This window comes from Gorilla gorilla, chromosome 16 (genome assembly GCF_029281585.2).
Source record: "Gorilla gorilla gorilla isolate KB3781 chromosome 16, NHGRI_mGorGor1-v2.1_pri, whole genome shotgun sequence".
Classification (NCBI taxonomy): Eukaryota; Metazoa; Chordata; class Mammalia; order Primates; family Hominidae; genus Gorilla; species Gorilla gorilla.
In genome coordinates this window covers 94,294,676-94,312,204 of record NC_073240.2, presented here as the reverse complement: position 1 = coordinate 94,312,204, position 17,529 = coordinate 94,294,676, and the positions used below count along the sequence as shown (strand labels likewise).

Sequence of the window (17,529 nt, the reverse complement as noted above, 5' to 3'; positions counted from 1 at the left end):
GAATGGCATTTACCCAGGAGGCAGAGGTTGCAGTGAGCCGAGATCGCGCCACTGCACTCCAGCCTGGGTAACAGAGCGAGACTCCATCTCAAAAAAAAAAAAAAAAAGTTACTATGATTTGATCCAATTGATCCAATTGGAAATTCAAATTGTATATATAAATTTATATACTAAATAATTTATATAACAAAAATATTTCAAAGGGCATGGATTGGCTTTTGTGCTTCTACAACACAGGTTCTCACTTGACTTTAACATTTGCTAAAATGTACCAATTGGCAAAAGTTCCTGGGCTTAGTCAATACTGGAGCTCAAATCATAGTTATACCTGGAGATCTCAGTAAATTTAAACACTGTGCCTCTACCATCTTAAAAAATAGCTAAATATAAAATAGAGAAAAATAAATATGCCTCACTTTAACTGTAGCCTTGCCTAAATTTCCTATAGTCATGCACCCATTGCTGTAATATAGTCTATATTAAGCACAGATGCTCTGATACAATAAATAATAAATTAAGCTGGCATGACGGCTCGTGCGTGTAATCCCAGCACTATGGGAGGCCAAGGTGGGAGGATTGCTTGAGCCCAAGACTTCAAGACCAGTCTGGGCAACATGGCAAAACTCCATCCCTACCAAAGATACAAAAATTAGCCAGGCATGGTGGCGCGTTCCTGTAGTCCCAGCTACCTAGGCTAAGGTGGGAGGATCACTTGAGCCCAGGAAGTTGAGGCTGCAGTGAGCCATGATTATGCCACTGCACTCCAGCCTGGGTGACAGAGTAAGACCCTGTCTCAAAATAATAATAATAATAATAATTGTAAATTAACGTAAGTTTTTGGCACTTACAAATTGGCTTGATAAAATAAAATCCCATGAACCTCCAGTTAAGATGGTCAATTCACAAAGGCCTAATGTAAGTTAAATCAGGATCTTCAAGGATTCAAACTTACTATATACAGCCTAATTAATAAAGGGGTAATGATCTCCACTGTTCCTCCATTTGACAGCCATTTTTGCCTGTTCTTAAATGTAGAAAAAATTAAGGGTGCCTCATAGTGGATTACTACAACCTTTGCACCATGTTCCTATTCATTACGGCCTCCAGACCCAATTCCCAATACTATGACTAATTCTAGTCAATGACTGGTGAATATTGAGCTCTTATACATTTGGCTAACATGTTCAGTTTTGGGCCTATTTCAACAGCCTCTCGGATGCAGTTTGCCTCCACCTCCAAAAGGGCACAACACACATTTTCCAGGCTACCCACAGGGCACCTCAAGGGCTTTGTCATCACACACAGTCTCTGAAGAGAGGATCTTAAGGACATCCACCTTCCTTGGGAGCACAGGCATGACATTACATTGAGGTGATCCTCCTTCAGGAAGGCTCATTTGACACACTTGTAAGGACGTGTAAGTCCAGTATCTCTTAGTACTTTTAGGGTTCTGGTGGCAACACATTCCTCATTTATAAATTTTACTTATAAACTAATATCAACAGGCAATCTCACTAGCACCTTCAAAAATAAAAGGTAGGCCGGATGTGGTGACTCACACCTGTAATCCCAGCACTTTGGGAGGCCAAGGTGGGCAGATCACCTGAGGTCAGGAGTTCAAGACCAGCTTGGCCAATGTGGTGAAACCCCATCTCTACTAAAAATACAAAAAAAAAAAAAATTAGCCAGGCATGGTGGCGGACACATGTAATCCCAGCTATTGGGGAAGCTGAGGCAGGAGAATCGCTTGAACTCAGGAGGCAGAGGTTGCAGTGAGCTGAGACTGTGCCACTACACTCCAGCCTGGGTGACAGAGTGAGACACTGTCTCAAAAAATAATAATAATAAAATAAAAGGCTTTGGCAACCTCTTCTCATGCCTCATGGTGTCTACGGACCACTTATGATGACCATTGGTTACCCCACAACTTCTGATAGCAAAAATTGCCCCTCTTGGCCTTGTCCTACATTCCACTAAAACAGCCAACTGCTGGCTACCCTCTGGGTTCTCCTGCAAACAGAGGCTCTCACAGTCCCTGAGCCTGTGACTCTGCATTCCCAACTTCCTGTTATGCTGTGGGTCATGGAACCTGTACCCCCACCAGCTCAGCACAGCTATAATGGCCTCCCTAAGACAGGATGGATCAAAACCTGGGCCCCCTGGCATATTCCACCTACAGGAGGGGGTGCCTTCCTTGTTCTCAGCCCCTTTTCATATGCCAGAGTGTTGGAAGAGCTCACCCCTTTTACAGAGCCCTTGGCTACCTGAAAGCTCATGAGATTCCCTGAGTGAACAGTAATGGGAGTTTGTAGACTGTACAGATGGAACTGCTGACCATCCTATGTAGTGGAACTTGGTGGAATGTTACTGCTTCCCATCCCTTAGCTAAGATGTCCCTGATAAAGGATGGGACCCAAGAAACAGACTTGGCCAAGCTTCAGGGAGTCATCTTGGCCCTGGATGCCCTGGCCAACAAATGGTCAAATTGATTAGAAACTATCAGGTCATTCTCTAGAACTTGTCCCCTTCAAGGTAAAGAGCTCTGGGATATTGTTGCCTCACAGATACCCAAAAGATATCAAAATCACACATTTCCCCATATTCTAAGGCCACACTATAAGGCCTTTCCAGAACACTTTTTATTCCCTTCAAAGTTACAGACATCACTGGTAGTAACCAAAACACATTTTACTTCTTAGAATACACCATGATGCTGGGCTCTTGAGAAAGGCATTCACTAGAACTTTCATGCCCCTGACAGGTCCCTGATAACTAGTTTAACTCCAAGACACAGTGATGTTTTCAAATAACCTCTTTTCCAATTCCAGTCCAACACATAAATCACTAAAATACTCTATCTTGCCCCAGGCGTTAACCTACTTTTTATAAATCTTCTATCTTCTATCTTACCCCCATCCCATAAGATTGAGGGAACATGCTCTCCTAGAACTCATTAACTGTAGACCAACAGGCAGGCAGCTGCTCATCTGATACAGAACCCACTTAAAATTAAACTTCCACCAAAACCAAACCAAACAGAAGCCCTGCCAGGGACAGCTGCCCACCTCTGCTCACTGCTGATCTTATTACTACTGCTTTGGATACTTTCACTGGTTTACAGTCCGGAGGTCTACAGCATCCATTCCAGGGCACACCCACTCAAAAAAGAGACCCCAGTCCCATATCCCAGACAACATCACCCTAGCCCAAAATCCAACTGCTGGAAATGACAGTGCCTCAGATAACATTGCTCCAGCCCAAGACTTCAGTCGATGCTGGAGATGACCTCACGTCCTGTGCCAGACATGACTTCGCCTCTTACAGTGAAACCTCCACCCGGCAGTGCTTGCCAATGGATTGCCTCTTCTAAGGCACACGATGGACACAGAGCATCTTTGCTTTTCTTCCTGAACTCGCTGTGTGCTTGGCCCACAATCCTGGTATTTTCCTTGCTCTCTGCTCAAATGTACAGCCCCGTACTTCCATTTTTAAAGGCAAATCTGGCAATGGTTATGAAAAGTAAAAGAGATGATTACTTTTCCCAGGAGGCACCTGCCTCATATCAGTCAACCCTCTGACCTCCCGAGGAGAAGACCACCTGGCTGCCCTCTCCTACTAACCACTTCCAGCCTTCTACCACAACTCCCTGCCTTGCATCTCCAACCCACAGCCACCATTCCTCTTGGTTACACACAATACCACTGATCTTTACATATACTTTACTAAATTATCAGTTCATAATCTCCAACAACATAACCGCCCTACACTAATGTTTAATTCACTGGTTAAATGATCACATTCCCCTTGCAGTCAATATCTCCACCACTCACACTACACCTGGCTTCTGTTTTTTAAAATGACGTAAGGCACCAGCACCATGAGAGGAAGAGTCATACATTCGTTTAATCTACATGCTGCCCCAGCACCCATTTTTAGGGCTGACATACGTTGTTGGAAACCCAGCCATACCCCGCCACCTTTGGCCTAGAGGAAACGTTTCCTCATCATGTGGCTGTGTGTGATATGGCCAGTGTGTTCCTCATCTCATCAACCCAGAACCCAATACCTCCCACAGCTGCTGCTCACAATAAAACCTAATGGCCAACGCCACAGTCATGCTAATAAGTTGCCCCCTTCACACATTTTTTTAAAACTAGCCAATCCACAACCCCCTCAGGAAAGCCTAAGGGATAATGCCCATAGAACTTAATAAAGGCACGGCCAGCAGGTTCTCTCTCTCTCTCTCTATCTCTCCCTGTCTGTCTCTCTCTCTCACTCCCTCCTCTCCCAGCTGTTTGAGCTCCCTGCAATCTCTAGACTTCCTCTTCAGCCTCCCGTTGTCACCGCTAACCTCTCCTGGATCTGTAAGTAACATATTTCTTCTATTTCATGCATTTTACATTCACCTCCTCATTGCATCTCACCTGAACCACACACCCAAACCTAACTTTTCCCAATCAGGGCTCTCCTAGAGTGGCTGTCTTGGCTTACGGCCACTCTTGACAGACCTCAAGACCCAATTAGAAAGAACCCATAACCATAAGAATCACAACACCCTGTCCTCCCTCATCTCTCCAGTGCACACATTCCAACCAGACTCAACACTGCCTATTGAATTTGCCCACCTTTTGCCACCTCCGTGCCCCTCTGCAAGTGACTCCCCTGCCTAGGATGCTCTCCCTCCTTCCCTATCAAGCACGCACTACAATCAGATCCATCAGATGGGCCATCAGTGATCATCTCAAGTGACACCTCTTCCATAAAGACTTTCCTAGTCCTTCCAACTAGCAATAATCCCATCCGTCTCCTAAATCCCATGACATCAGATTTCGTTTGTCTCTTCTTCGCTTCTACCTTGCAGCGTCAACTCCAGAGTGTCTCTGGGACCCTCTGAGCTGCAGTCTGACTGGAAGAAAAGGCCAGAGACTGGCCTTAAGTAGCATTTGCACAAGTGCTGTGTTTTATTAGAATTCTATGTGGAGGGTTGCTGATGAGGACAGATAATGGAGCCGCTATGTAATGCCCCCTCAACCCTAGCCACCGAGGCCTATTTACTCCTTCTTTCTCCCACTAGACTGCAAGCATCTAAGTACAGAGGCTATGTGCCTCAGGTCAGCACCCTCGGCAGTGTCGAGCCCAGTGCGTGACATGGAGGAAGTGCTTGACACAAATGCCTCTGGGAGGCATCCCTGCTGGAAGGAAACACAGCTTCTTCTGGTCTGTGCAGAACAAGTAAGTCCTAGCACCTACTGCCGGTTCTTGGCTCACTGAAGCCAAGGGTGGGAGTCAGTCAGTCCCTCCGCAGTAGGTTCCGAGGACAGTTGCTGACTTGCTCTTTCTTTAAGGTGCCTTTTACTTTTGAACCTGAATTTTTCTAGAAAAATGTAATAGGCAGGGCACCCAATCCAAAGGGATGGCCCCCAGTGGCAACCCTGAGTGAAAAGTAAGGCCAATTCACTGTCGCATTGCTTGGTCAATTTCACTATGAATCCACGCTCCGAGGATGCACTCTTGCCCAGTAGGCACCACCCCTCACTGGCAACAGAGAGACAGCAAATTGCTCCACACCCCAGTAGCACAGGCTTTCCCTGCGCCGGGTGTGGAGCATCCCAGGAGAGCTTTCTCACACCAGGTGGCATCCAGGTGGATCTGGCGACCGCCCAGCAAGCATGTATCCCCCCTCACAAAAGGGAAGAAGAGGAAGAGTGGCCAAGAAGGGGTGGAAACCCCAGTTTTCCTCTATAAATGTGAGGCCGGATTTTAACCTCTCCCTCGGCAACTCTGCACATCAGACAAGAAAGAAACTAATATAGATATTAGTCTTGTACTGACTTAGACTTTCACTTACCCCGCCCCTTGTTTCTTAATGGCCTTTTTTCTTTTTTTTTAAACTCTTGTACCTAGGTTAGCCTGTTTCCTGTTCATATTAAGGAATCCAGGCCCTTTGCAGTAAAGAAAGGCAAGGATACCCTGGAGCTTTATTTAGGAATGTTTCTAGATTGTTGGTTGAAAGCATGTCCATTTGTTAATTTGCACCCTAAACACACCTCACGGCTTCATTTAAATCTGAGCACTCTGCGTATTCCAACTGCCTATGCAGGGTTCTAACTTAATCAAGTACTTAACGAGTAGCATTAATATTCGTTGTCTTCTCCACGGGTGCCTGCACTCATCAAGGTAAATAGTTATCGGCTACCTCCACGGCCCTTGGTTGAGCTGAGAATTGTCTGTCCTTATCTAGACAGCGGATTGTTTGTCCCCCACCATGGGAAAACCCTGCTGGTTACTTTCCAAAGGCCTCATTTTAAAAAGACACGTTTCCACTTACAGACCTTTTAAAAATGCCAGGCAATTTGGAAGAACAGTAAGAAATCTATTATCTGCGTGACAGTCATTCAGAGATTCTTGTAGTGTGCCAGGCACCATACTAAGTGCTAGGAATGCAATGATGACTCCAAGGAGTCCTGGTTCCTGCCCTCATGATGCTTATGGTACGGTGGGAGAGGCCAACATGTAGGGAAAGGTCACTCTAATGAACGCATAATTACCGAGTGAGCTCAGTGTTAGGAAGGAAAGGCATGGATGCGAGGACTCCCTAGAGGGTGGGGAAGATGTTGGAGCTGAGCTATGAAAGATGAAGAAATTGGTTATTCACTGAATGTCAGGGCACAGAATGTCAGGGCAGGAAGACCACACACACACACACACACACACACACACACACACACACACACACCCTACTATTCATAGATGAGGAAACTGAGGCCCAGCAGAGCTAGATGACTTGCCGAAGGTCAGAGCTAATTCTAGAAACCCATCCCCAATCCCTTCCTGCTAAACCACTTAATTTTATTTATATCCCAGCTATAGATTATACAAATACACTTGACAAATAAAACGGAGAATATTGAGTTAAAACCACATCTCTGAAGACCACACGCATAAATAACGATCGTGTTTTAATGTGAACGATACCTTTTCATTTTGCAAATCCAGAGTTCTCATCATATCAAAATTCAAGACAGTTTGTTCTGTAAGAAGGGGAAGGTCATAACCCTGTCTAGAATGTACTGGCAAATCTCTCTAACCGTACAGTGCTAATTTGGGCCTGAGCTGTGTAACCAGACCGACTTCACGCTCCAGCTGGGGTTTCAGATCCACACATGGCGACTGGGTGGCTCTTTGCTGTTTCACAGCAAGGGTCCTTCCCTGGGCTCCCGCAGCCTCTGGGGATTTACTGCTCCCGACGTGGCCGTGTTCTCGCCACTGTGTGCATGCGCTTAATGTTGAAAACATTCTTTTGAAAAGCCCAGGAGATTCCCACTCGCAATCTGTGCGTGTGCATGTAAAAGCGCAGAGACTGGAAAGAACCGCGGCGGAGCACACCCTGACCGAAGGTTACCGCGGGGGAGCCGCGGCCGTGGGAGGGAGTGCGATACGGTCTTTTCACTCTAGACACTCCTGAGTTATGTAAAATTCTACGCAAGAATGTATGCGTGTGTTAGGATGTAATACATACGTATTCGTTTTTTCAGGAAGATTCTTAAACAACAACAAAATCTCTATAGAACAAAGGTGCGTCTCCGCAGAGCGCAACAGCATTTGTCTTGGATGTAACCGCCTTCTCCAGAAATCTCAGAGGAACTCCCCTCGACCACCGCCTAACTGAAGGACACTGTGCGCTCCACCGCAACCCTGCGGGGGATTCGGAAAGTTGGAGGCGCCCCGGGGAGTCGCCGCACTTGCCGCCCGCGCCCCCTAACCTGAGCATTCAAGGAGTCTTGACTTGGCCGCTGGCGCACTCCGCACCCACCCAGCCGGTGCTGATGCGGGAGGGTGGGGCCGCGGCGGGGCGGGGCAACGCGAGCCCGCACCCCGCTCCTCCCCGCCCCTCCCTGCCGGCCCGGCCCGCCCCCTCCCCTCGGCGCGCAAACGAACCTCGCGACGCCGCGCTCGGCGGCGGGCGGGGGCCGGGCGAGGGAGGGGGCTGGTCCCGGCCGCCCCACTCTGCAGTTGTCTCCCGAGCGCTGGCTGCGCCGCCCGAGCCGCTGGGCCGGGGAAGCACTGGTCGTTCGCTCCCGGGCCGGCTCCGCCAGGCGCTCGCAGGCATGCAGCCCGGGAGCAGGAGGCGCTCCCCGGGCCGCTGCTGAGCCGGCCGGGGCGGCGGGGACCAGCGCCAGCGGAGCCCCTCCCACCTTGCCCCAGGGCAGACGAGCGGCGCCCCGACACCCCCTCTTCTCCCGCAGCCCCGCCAGCGCCACCCCCCGCGGGCCGCAGGGGCTCATGCAGCCGCCAAGGTAAGCGCGGGTCGGGAGCCGGGCGGACCCGGCTCTGACATCTCCGAGGCGCCGCCGACACTTGCCGGGGCACGGCGCTGCTTTGGTCTTCCCTAGCCCCGCGTCTCATCTTGCTCCCATCTTGCCCACATTTGGAGCTTTGCTGCGCCTCGATCGCTTTAGCTGTTGGCAGCAGGAAAGTTTTTGTGGTTTGGTGTTTGTTCTTTTTTCCTAAAATACTCTCCCCCGGGTAGCCGCCAGCGCGCGTGGTTGGGCAGACCCGGCACACGTCCCTTACACCGTGTGCGGGCTGGGAGCTCCCTCCCTCAGCCCGGCTCGCGGAGCCCCGGACGGAGCCGGCCACCCGACTGTCCCGCCGTGAACCCCCATTGGCCCGCGCCGCCCGGGCCCCCGCCTCCCGCTCGACGCCCGGCTGCGGAGCTGCCTGGCGAGCTCCTGCCCTCGGGGTTGTCGGCGCAGTGCACCGCGTGGGCTCGCGTCCCGGCGGCCCTTTGCCTCGGCGCGCCGGCGTACGGGAAGGTGCGGACCTTGGATTGAGGGCCGAGGATGCCCATTGCCAAGCCGCCCCGGCGTTCCTGAGTGGACGGGTGGGCACGGCGACGATTCAGCGCCGGCTCGCGCCGCAGCTCAACCCAGGGTACAAGCCCGGGCATGGGGGACAGGTGTATTCAATGGGAGGGCGGGTGTGGGGGACGCTCGGGTGCAATTCGGGATTGTGTCTTATTAATGTAATTGTATTAGACTTGCTCGGAGGTAGAATCAGTTCTCCCAAATTGAGATTTCTAATGGGAGCCTGTGAGCTGCTATTATGTGGTGTGGTTTTGGGAGCTGTTGGGTTGTATTTATTTTATAAATTGGGTGTCTCGCGGGCGGAGTAGGGGAAGTAGCGCCATCTAGCGGAAGTGGTGAGCTGTGCATTCCTCTTAGGCTGCGAAGTTGGGTGTTCTCAAAGTAGTCTGCACAAGGTGGAGAGGCGGGAACCAGCCCTCGCCTCCAGGAAGGAGGCTACAGAAGCTCTCTGAGTATCGACGGTACCAGGGAGAACCCCGACCTCCCATGCTCAGCACATTGAGCTCAGGGGACGAAATTGCGGGTCGTGTTGAGTGGCATGCTGTCACCTAAAGGAGCTCCATCACCTTCTCTGTTTGGTTTTAGACTCTTCCAGCAAAAACGTAATATAAAATGTTAACTGCTGTAAGAAGATGCCCCTTCCGCAGGTATCTGGTGCAGAGATCTTGAAAACCAATGCACAAACCTCTGTCTTCTCCTGTGCATCACAAACAGGTGATTTCTTGGGTGGATTTTGAGCCATGACCCCTAGAAAAGAGAGTAACTGTGCTCCGAAGGGCAGCAGGAGGAGAACTGGGAGAGGGCTTCCTGCCCATCTGTGCAGGAACAGAATAGTGTACCCAAACTGGGTTTTGTGTTGTTGTTTTTTTTTTTTTTTTTTTTTTGCACATACAAAGAAGGGGTTTCTTGCTGTTACCACAGCAAGTGACAAGCAAGCCCCCTTTACAGGGACATGATCTCCAATTAACAACTGGGGCAGACGTGGCTGGATGGCAAGTTCTGCAGACAAAGGCTCTGGGTGGGGCACCCACACATCCAGGCGGGCTCCACGTTCTCTGTGGCTGGTTTTTGCTGCCACCTTCCAGGCCAGATAATATATTAGCAGTGAGCTGGGCTCACCCTGTTCTGAAGGGCACCCTGGCCCCTTGTAGAGCAGTGTAGTGGTCTACTGTAGTACCCCCTTGAGACTCTCTGGGCTGTGCTTGTAGTGAAAGAGGTCTTAGCCTCCTTTTTTCAAGTACCTTGCTTCCATTATTTCCCTCCCAGGTGTCAGACAGTTGCTTACATTCTCCAATAGACATATGAAATGGTGGGTGGCTGGTCTGCCCCTTCATGCTGTCTCAAACTGTGTCTCCATTGGTAGGTATTTATGTCATCATGAGACTTGTGACAGACGAGGTCTTAGAATAGCTTGGCATCTCATTCAAGGAGGGCACCTTTGACTTTTGCTAAGAAACCTCTGCCTGCTTTCTCTTTTTACAAACCTCCCCCAAGGAATAACTTGCTGCTTCCCAGTGTATGTAATAATAGAGAGTAAAGGCACAAGAATCTCCTTTTTAATACAATCCCTTGCGCTTCAGCAGCCCTGTGAGAAGCCAAGCCCAAGAATTCTTAGATGAGCAGTTGCAAGATGAAATAAATAGGGACTGAGCATCCCTGACACTGGGACAGGGAGTTTTTCAGCCATTCTTCCAGGGATGCTTGCTGCTCCCAGGAAGCAGGCAGGAACGGGTGCTGGTATTTTCAGTTTCTCAGAAGAAACTGATGGCCAGAAAGCAGAAGGGATATGGCCAGGGTTCTGTGAGTCTAAAGTGCGTTTTTCCCCCTACAACCTTGCTACCAAATGAATTAAGTTCTAGCGCTTGTTTTTACCAAGTATGGTTGCAAAATTTGTTCCTGCCTTGAAGCATGCAGTATAGACATGAAAGAAGGCATGGTCACCGATCCATCAAGAAGCCTGCCATCCAGGGAAAGAGGCAGGACGTATCCAAGTGCAATTGAGCAAAAACATACAAGGATTATCTGAAAGCAGCGCAGGCGAATTGGAATCTGTTAGTTCTGTGAAACGAAATGACACTACTCCTTACAGGTAATTATTCTAGAACTTGACTTATAATATCCCAAAAGTAAGTTTAGTTAACTTTTAAGTGTTTGTGGTGTTCCTGTGGCTCTTTTAGGGAATGGCTTTGCTTCCATTATGTAGCCATTCCACAAACTTCACTGAACATAAATTTAACCTGAAGAAGGGAAGCTCCAGGTTTCCCCACCTGTTTGGTATCCAGCCTATCCAAAAGACAGGCTCCTCTTTTTCTTATTTTGAGCAAATGACTGCTCAGTTTCAGCCTCTCTTCTCTTAGCAACAGAGCTATAAAGGAGCAATGAATAGGGCAGTGGAAAAAATTAAGGATTGCCTTACCCAAGTATGCATACAAGGCCAGGCAGAAGTCAGTTTCCTTGGTGACAGATGAACAAATGAACTCTATTGAAAGGATACCCAGTTTCTTAGCCAGGTCCGTCCTGTGAGTAGAAGTGCTATATCATGTTAGAACCCAGGGGTCAGGAGGCAAGAATGCCTAGTGAGGTGTGAAACTTTACAATTCTTAGGGCAGGAAGAAGAAGGAATTTTAAAAGTAGGGCAGAAATTGACAAAATAAATGCAAATGTCTTTTATAACCTCATATAAAAAGTTTTAAGTCACTGGTAACTGACTAACATAAAAATGTACTATGTACCTACCCAACTTATGAAATGATTATATCCAGATTACTACAGTAAATAATGGAAGTGTAGCAAACAGTTTATGCAGAGAGTGACTACAGAATTGCTGGTTGGATTTACTTTTCTCATTTTTCAATTGCTTGTTTAAACCAGTGCTATGAGATGAAGAACTTTCAGAAAGCAAAATACTGGATTTCCCAGAGCCTGAAAATTAGGCAGAAGGTTTAAAGACTCTGTCAACTATCTGGTCAAAGGAGGCCAATTCCCATAGGTTCTGTGTCCTCTGTGGGCCAAAACAGAGATCAGCGGGTGTGAGTAAAAATGCCCCAAAATTCATTGACTTCTGTCTTGGCAGGACATTTTAGTAGTTACCATCTGTTGTGGCTTCTCCTTATATTTCATTTTTTCATCTTCATGGACTCTAAGATCAGGGTCTTTGTAGCAGCTCTCTTTGGCTGACAGGAACAGTTTGCTCTGTTTCCTGGTAATATTCCATTCTTCTGTCCTTGTGAAACAGAGATATTCTGCCTAATTTCTCAGTAAGAGTTTTGATAACATTATTTTATTCTTAGTGTACATTTCTTCTTGAAGATGGATGCAACCCATTTTTATCCTTTGTAGGTATTTTGAAGAATTTTCTCCTTGATGTCTTTAAACAAGATTAGGTGGAAGCATGCAACGTACATATACCTACCCCTGAAGGCCCCTACACATCCCTCACATTACTAGTATTGTCAGCCACAGTGCATACTCTTCTTTAGGGTTCACTCCCCTATTAGACTTTTATACTTTTCTCAACTGATCTGCACCATGATGTGTCTCTCCTCTCCAGATTGTCTATTCAAAAACCCTGAGATAGCCAGGCACAGTGGTTCACTCCTGTAATCCCAGCACTTTGGGAGGCCAAGGCGGGCAGATCACTTGAGGTCAGGGGTTCGAGACCAGCCTGGTCAACATGGTGAAACCCCATCTCTACTGAAAGTGTAAAAACTGGCCGAGTGTGGCGGCACATGACTGTAGTCCCAGCTACTCCGGTGGCTGAGAGAGGAGAGTCGCTTGAACCCAGGAGGCGGAGGTTGCCGTGAACCAAGATCACACCACTGCACTCCAGCCTGGCCAACACAGCCAGACTCCATCTCAAAAAAAAAAAACAAAACAAAACCTTGACATCTGATTGTTTGAGGTGCTTTCACAAAGTTTGGTTCTCTCTATCAAAGTCTGACCCACTTATAAGCTTGTAAGAATAGAAGACCTTGCTGATGAATGCCTTGCCAGAATACCATTCTGCCTGTTCAAATGCTCATCCAAAAGAGGCTTGCTCAAAAACGTCTCCTGGGCAAATGCTGGGGTCCTCTCAGTGACTTAGAAATGTGTTGCCAGTGTGCATTTTCAGCTCTGACAGTGGCAGCCTGAAGAATAGATTCCCCTTACAGGAACATAGCCACGGAACTCTCTCTTCTTCCACGCAGGTTTTTTTCTGGTTGTCAGAGCACACAGAAATGCCCATTTCATTCATAGAATCGTAAAAAGTTACAGGGTTTCCTCAAAATAATTAGTACCTTGAAAATAATAATTAACATTTGTTTGGAAGTTTTGGTGTCTAATGTGCTTTCATTTACGTTTTAGTTTAATATCCTTTATGGAAAGAGGTAAAGTATAAATAATAAATAGATTCTTTTGTGCAATTGCATTTTCCCAGGTGGGCTCCCATTTATTGATACAAGGGAAGCAAAGCAAAAAGAGAAGCAAAGCTTAGAGGCTGGGCTCACCTGTAGACGTTACGAAGTTCATGATGGCATTCCCTCACAGGTCCGGCCCTGCTAATAACCCCTCACTGCTGAATTTGGGCAGGTCATTTTTGCCTCTGAACATGAGGCTCCTGTGAGTCTAATTTATTTTGTTGTATATCAGTCAGTGCAACTAAAATAGTCTGACATCAGATTTCAGAATACTGATTTCAAAATGCTTCTCTTGGCTGGGCGTGGTGGCTCACATTTATAATTCCAGCACTTTGGGAGGCCGAGGTTGGCTAACTGCTTCATCTCAGGAGTTCGAGACCAGCCTGGCCAACATGGTGAAACCCGGTCTCTACTAAAAAATACAAAAATTAGCCGGGCATGGTGGTGTGCACCTGTGGTCCCAGCTACTCGAGGGGCTGAGGTGGGAAGATGGCTTGAACCTTGGAAGCGGGGGTTGCAGTGAGCTATGATCATGCCATTACACTCCAGCCTGGATGATAGAGTGAGACCTTGTCTCAAAAAAAAAAAAAAAAAAAAGCTTCTCTTGCTTTCCTGAAACACTTGGTTTTGGTTTTGTAGAGTCTTTGGGTATCCCAAGATCATATGACAAAAAAAGCTAAGTGTCACCTTCTTCCATGCTATGAGAGTTTTACATTGCTGTTATTTTTCTCTGATAAGGAGCATTTTGAGCAAGTAGATACCTAAGCTCCAGGTGTCTGATTTCTTCATGAGTAAATGGATGCTGTTGGCAGGGTCTCCTGACTTCAGGCCTGGTGGAGAACATACTGGCCCTCTGAGCCTCGGCCGGGAGTCAACAAGAGCAAGGCAAACCCAAGCCAAGATGGCGCACAGGCCCTCCCTTTCTGGGTCAGTGACCAGTCTCTAAAGGCTGAAGCCCATCTGGCTTAAAACTTGAGATGTGCTGTGAGTGGCTTGTGGACTGAAAGAACTCCAGTGAACTGATACTGTAGATAGGTTTACCTAAATATCTTCCTGTTGTTTAAGTAAATCTATTTAACTTGCATTCGAAGGCTAAGTACTCTATGAATACATGATCTACAAAATGTCACTTACCATCCAAAAGAAAGACAAACAATTCCATAATCTAATTATTTCAATTTCTTTGGTCTCTAGGATGGATGGAGGAGATTGTTCACGGAAATTTTTCTCTTCTTAAAACATTTTTATATTTTTTGTTAATGTCTGGAAAACAGTGTATCTCTAAACATATTCCGCTTTCTAATGCATGATCCGTCATTCTACATGTGGGGCATATTATTGGACTGACAGAAATAAATAAACCATGAGTAAAGATGAGAAGCAGCTGTAGTTTGGTGGGAAAAACACTGCACTTGGCATCTCAAGACCTGGGTTTGAGCCTCTGCACGGCTACTTGTATTTATGGTCCTTAGACAAGACTTAGAAATGAGTCTGTCTCGTTTGTGAAATGGAAATGGCTGTGCCCGTGGCATAGTTAAGATGACGACACTGTGGTTACATGGGGGAGTTTTTTCTAGTAGGTGCCCATCAGGCCTCAAGTATAACTGAAAATGAACTTAAAACCCACCTAGAAGTCAAGGTTATCCGTGAGTCCTTGCAGAACTCTGCAGAGCTCTCCCAAGATCCTGTACATACAAAGGCTGTAGCTGAATCTGGCACATAGTAGGCACTATTGTAGTCCAAACAATAGTTCCTGTCCATGATATAAAATGAATATTGGCAACTGCTTATCAAGACTTACTCTATACCAGGCATCTGTTCTAAGTGGGTTATGATTGTATTGACTCATTTAATCCTCACAACAATCTTTTGATAGATCTGCAAATATATCCCCATCTTATGGATGAAATAACTGAGCTCTGGAGAGTCTGTGTTCGGACTGCATGGTCTTAGCCCAGCATGCTATATTGCCTCTGTAATATAAAAGTGAAGAAATTCCCTTAGCCTTGACAAATTAAGAAAGAAAAACAATGGTGGAAGTGAATGTCACATAAGGTGACACATTTGTTCTTCTTTCTGGATTGGCACTTTTCCCCACCTCCCATCAGCTGGGGATTGTCTCTATTTCAGCTTTGCTTAGCCATTCTAAACAGTTTTGAATTTGATGAACAACTTGGTTATCTGTTCTTATTGCTAAATGTCTATGGTATTTGTGCTTGGCACTAAATTATTCATTAATCCAAATACTCCAGCCTTCTGTTGGTTGAGAGAGAGAGACAGACTCACTGTCGGTTCAGACAGTTGCCATTTGGTGGATAAATGGTTCCAAGCCAGTTCTTCTCCCAAGAACTTACCGGAATGGGGAGACATAAGCGCTGTGTGGTCTGTTCTCTTTTACGGGAACCTGGTGTGTCTTGTGTATGCATACCCAAAAGCTGCTTTCAAACCTCAGGCGGTTGCTGAATGTTTCTAAGGTATGGTTTCAGGTATACCATAGTATTGTTGGGGATTATTAGTGAATTTCATGGTGACATCAAAACATAAAAAATGTCACTCTTCAAATGACATTTCCTACGTGCTTGGCCACATTTTAACTTGGGGACTGCAGAAGTGTTACAGATGAGGCCTCAGAATGGCTCCCCACAATCAGGTGTGGGCAAGGCTGGTTAGTTACAGAGCCAGTATCAATTCACCGGATCCCTGGAAACAGGACTCTGGAAGTTGGCGATCTCCTGGGGCAGCCAGGCTGTGATTCTGCAGATTGAGAAGCTGAGGGGCTGAAGATAGGATAGGGCGTGGTGCCACACAGCTGGAGTTAGGACCACCCCAAATCCCAGGTCTCTGTCTTTCCCCATATTCAGTGGCAGTGTCTTGAAGCTTTCCATCTCAACACTGACAATTAAGCAATTCATAAATAATAGTGCTTTTGTACTGGGTTTTGCAGGCAGAAGAATTTGCAAACTTGGAGACCAGATAGTAGGTGTGATAGGAAGTCTCAGACAAGAGTTTTAAGAAGAAAGCGGTGGTCGGGGGGAGACTTTCATTAAGAAAGTATAGTTATACCCCAGTTTATAGTCCCAGTAAAAAGAAATGGGAGAAGTAGGGAGAAAAGAAACACGGCTGCTCCAAGAGGTTACTGAGAATATGGGAAGTCAAGAAGGACAGGTGTGAAAGAAGGAAAGAGGGTCATACATCCAAATACCACGGAAGGGTGGCCATGGAAACTGCTGGCCAACCAGCAGGAAGGCCCCAGCCCAGCCCAGCCTGAACTGAGCCTGGGACAGCAGAGGTCAAAGGGAGCACAGAGGGAGTCCTTGCTTCTGTTCAGAGCAAGAGGATGGAGTAGGGTTAGTAGAGGCAGAGAGAAAACGAAAAGCCCCATGCCTGGGGAGCAGCTATGATCTCATCAGAGGTGGCCTGGCAGCTGGGAGTCACCCAGAGCTGCCCAAACCTCACTCTGTCACCAAGCCTGCTGGGTGACCTCAAGCAGGTTACTTACCTTCTGCAGTGTAAGTTTGGGTGAATGTGCCAAAAACCCCATCTCCACAAAAAACACCAAAGAATGACCCAGGCGTGGTGGCGAGTGCACCTGTGGTCCCAGCTACTCGGGAGGCTGAGGAGGAAGGATTGCTTGAACCCAGGAGGTTGAGGCAGCAGTGAGCCATGATTGTGCCACGCTACTCCAGCCTGGGTGACAGAGCAAGACTTTGTCTCAAAAAAATAAAATTAAAATTAAAAACCCATTAAAATTTTGGAATAAAATCCAATACTTCGCAATATTTGGTAATTTTTTAATTAAAAATTTTAGTTTAATTTTTAAATGAAAACTTTTAATTTTGGTAAAATTTTTAAATTTTTGGTAGTTTTTTCTTCTTGGTAATTATGTCTTAATTACCAAGAATAAGAGTCTCTGGTGGTGAGGGAAGGAGCATCAAAGCTCAGGTGATATTCTTTACACAGAGAGAAAGGAAGCCTCAGATAATGAAGATGGCAGCAACATCCTCGTAGCCAAAATGTACAACTGTCCTTTCATGTGGCACCTGTGTCCACAGGCATGCACACTGTGCCCCCCGCCCACAAGGGGAGTCCACCCTACCTGAGAAGGGTCCTTTTTTTTTTGAGACAGAGTCTCTCTCTGTTGCCCATGCTGGAGTGCAGTGGCAGGACCTCTGCTCATTGCAACCTCCGCCTCCTGGGTTCAAGTGATTCTCTTGCCTCAGCCTCCGAAGTAGCTGGGGTTACAGGTGCCCACCACCATGCCTGGC

The 17,529-nt window shown here is 47.1% G+C and overlaps 1 protein-coding gene across 1 annotated transcript in view; it reads left to right on the top strand.

The window, feature by feature from the left end:
- The first annotated feature begins 7,926 nt into the window (after positions 1 to 7,926).
- RGMA (repulsive guidance molecule BMP co-receptor a) overlaps positions 7,927 to 17,529 on the top strand; it is a 45,887-nt gene continuing 36,284 nt past the window's right edge. Inside the window, exon 1 of the mRNA XM_019011301.4 lies at positions 7,927 to 8,297. Within this exon, the coding sequence (XP_018866846.1) occupies positions 8,284 to 8,297 (14 nt within the window). The 5' untranslated portion in view covers positions 7,927 to 8,283. The remainder of the gene's footprint in view (positions 8,298 to 17,529) is intronic.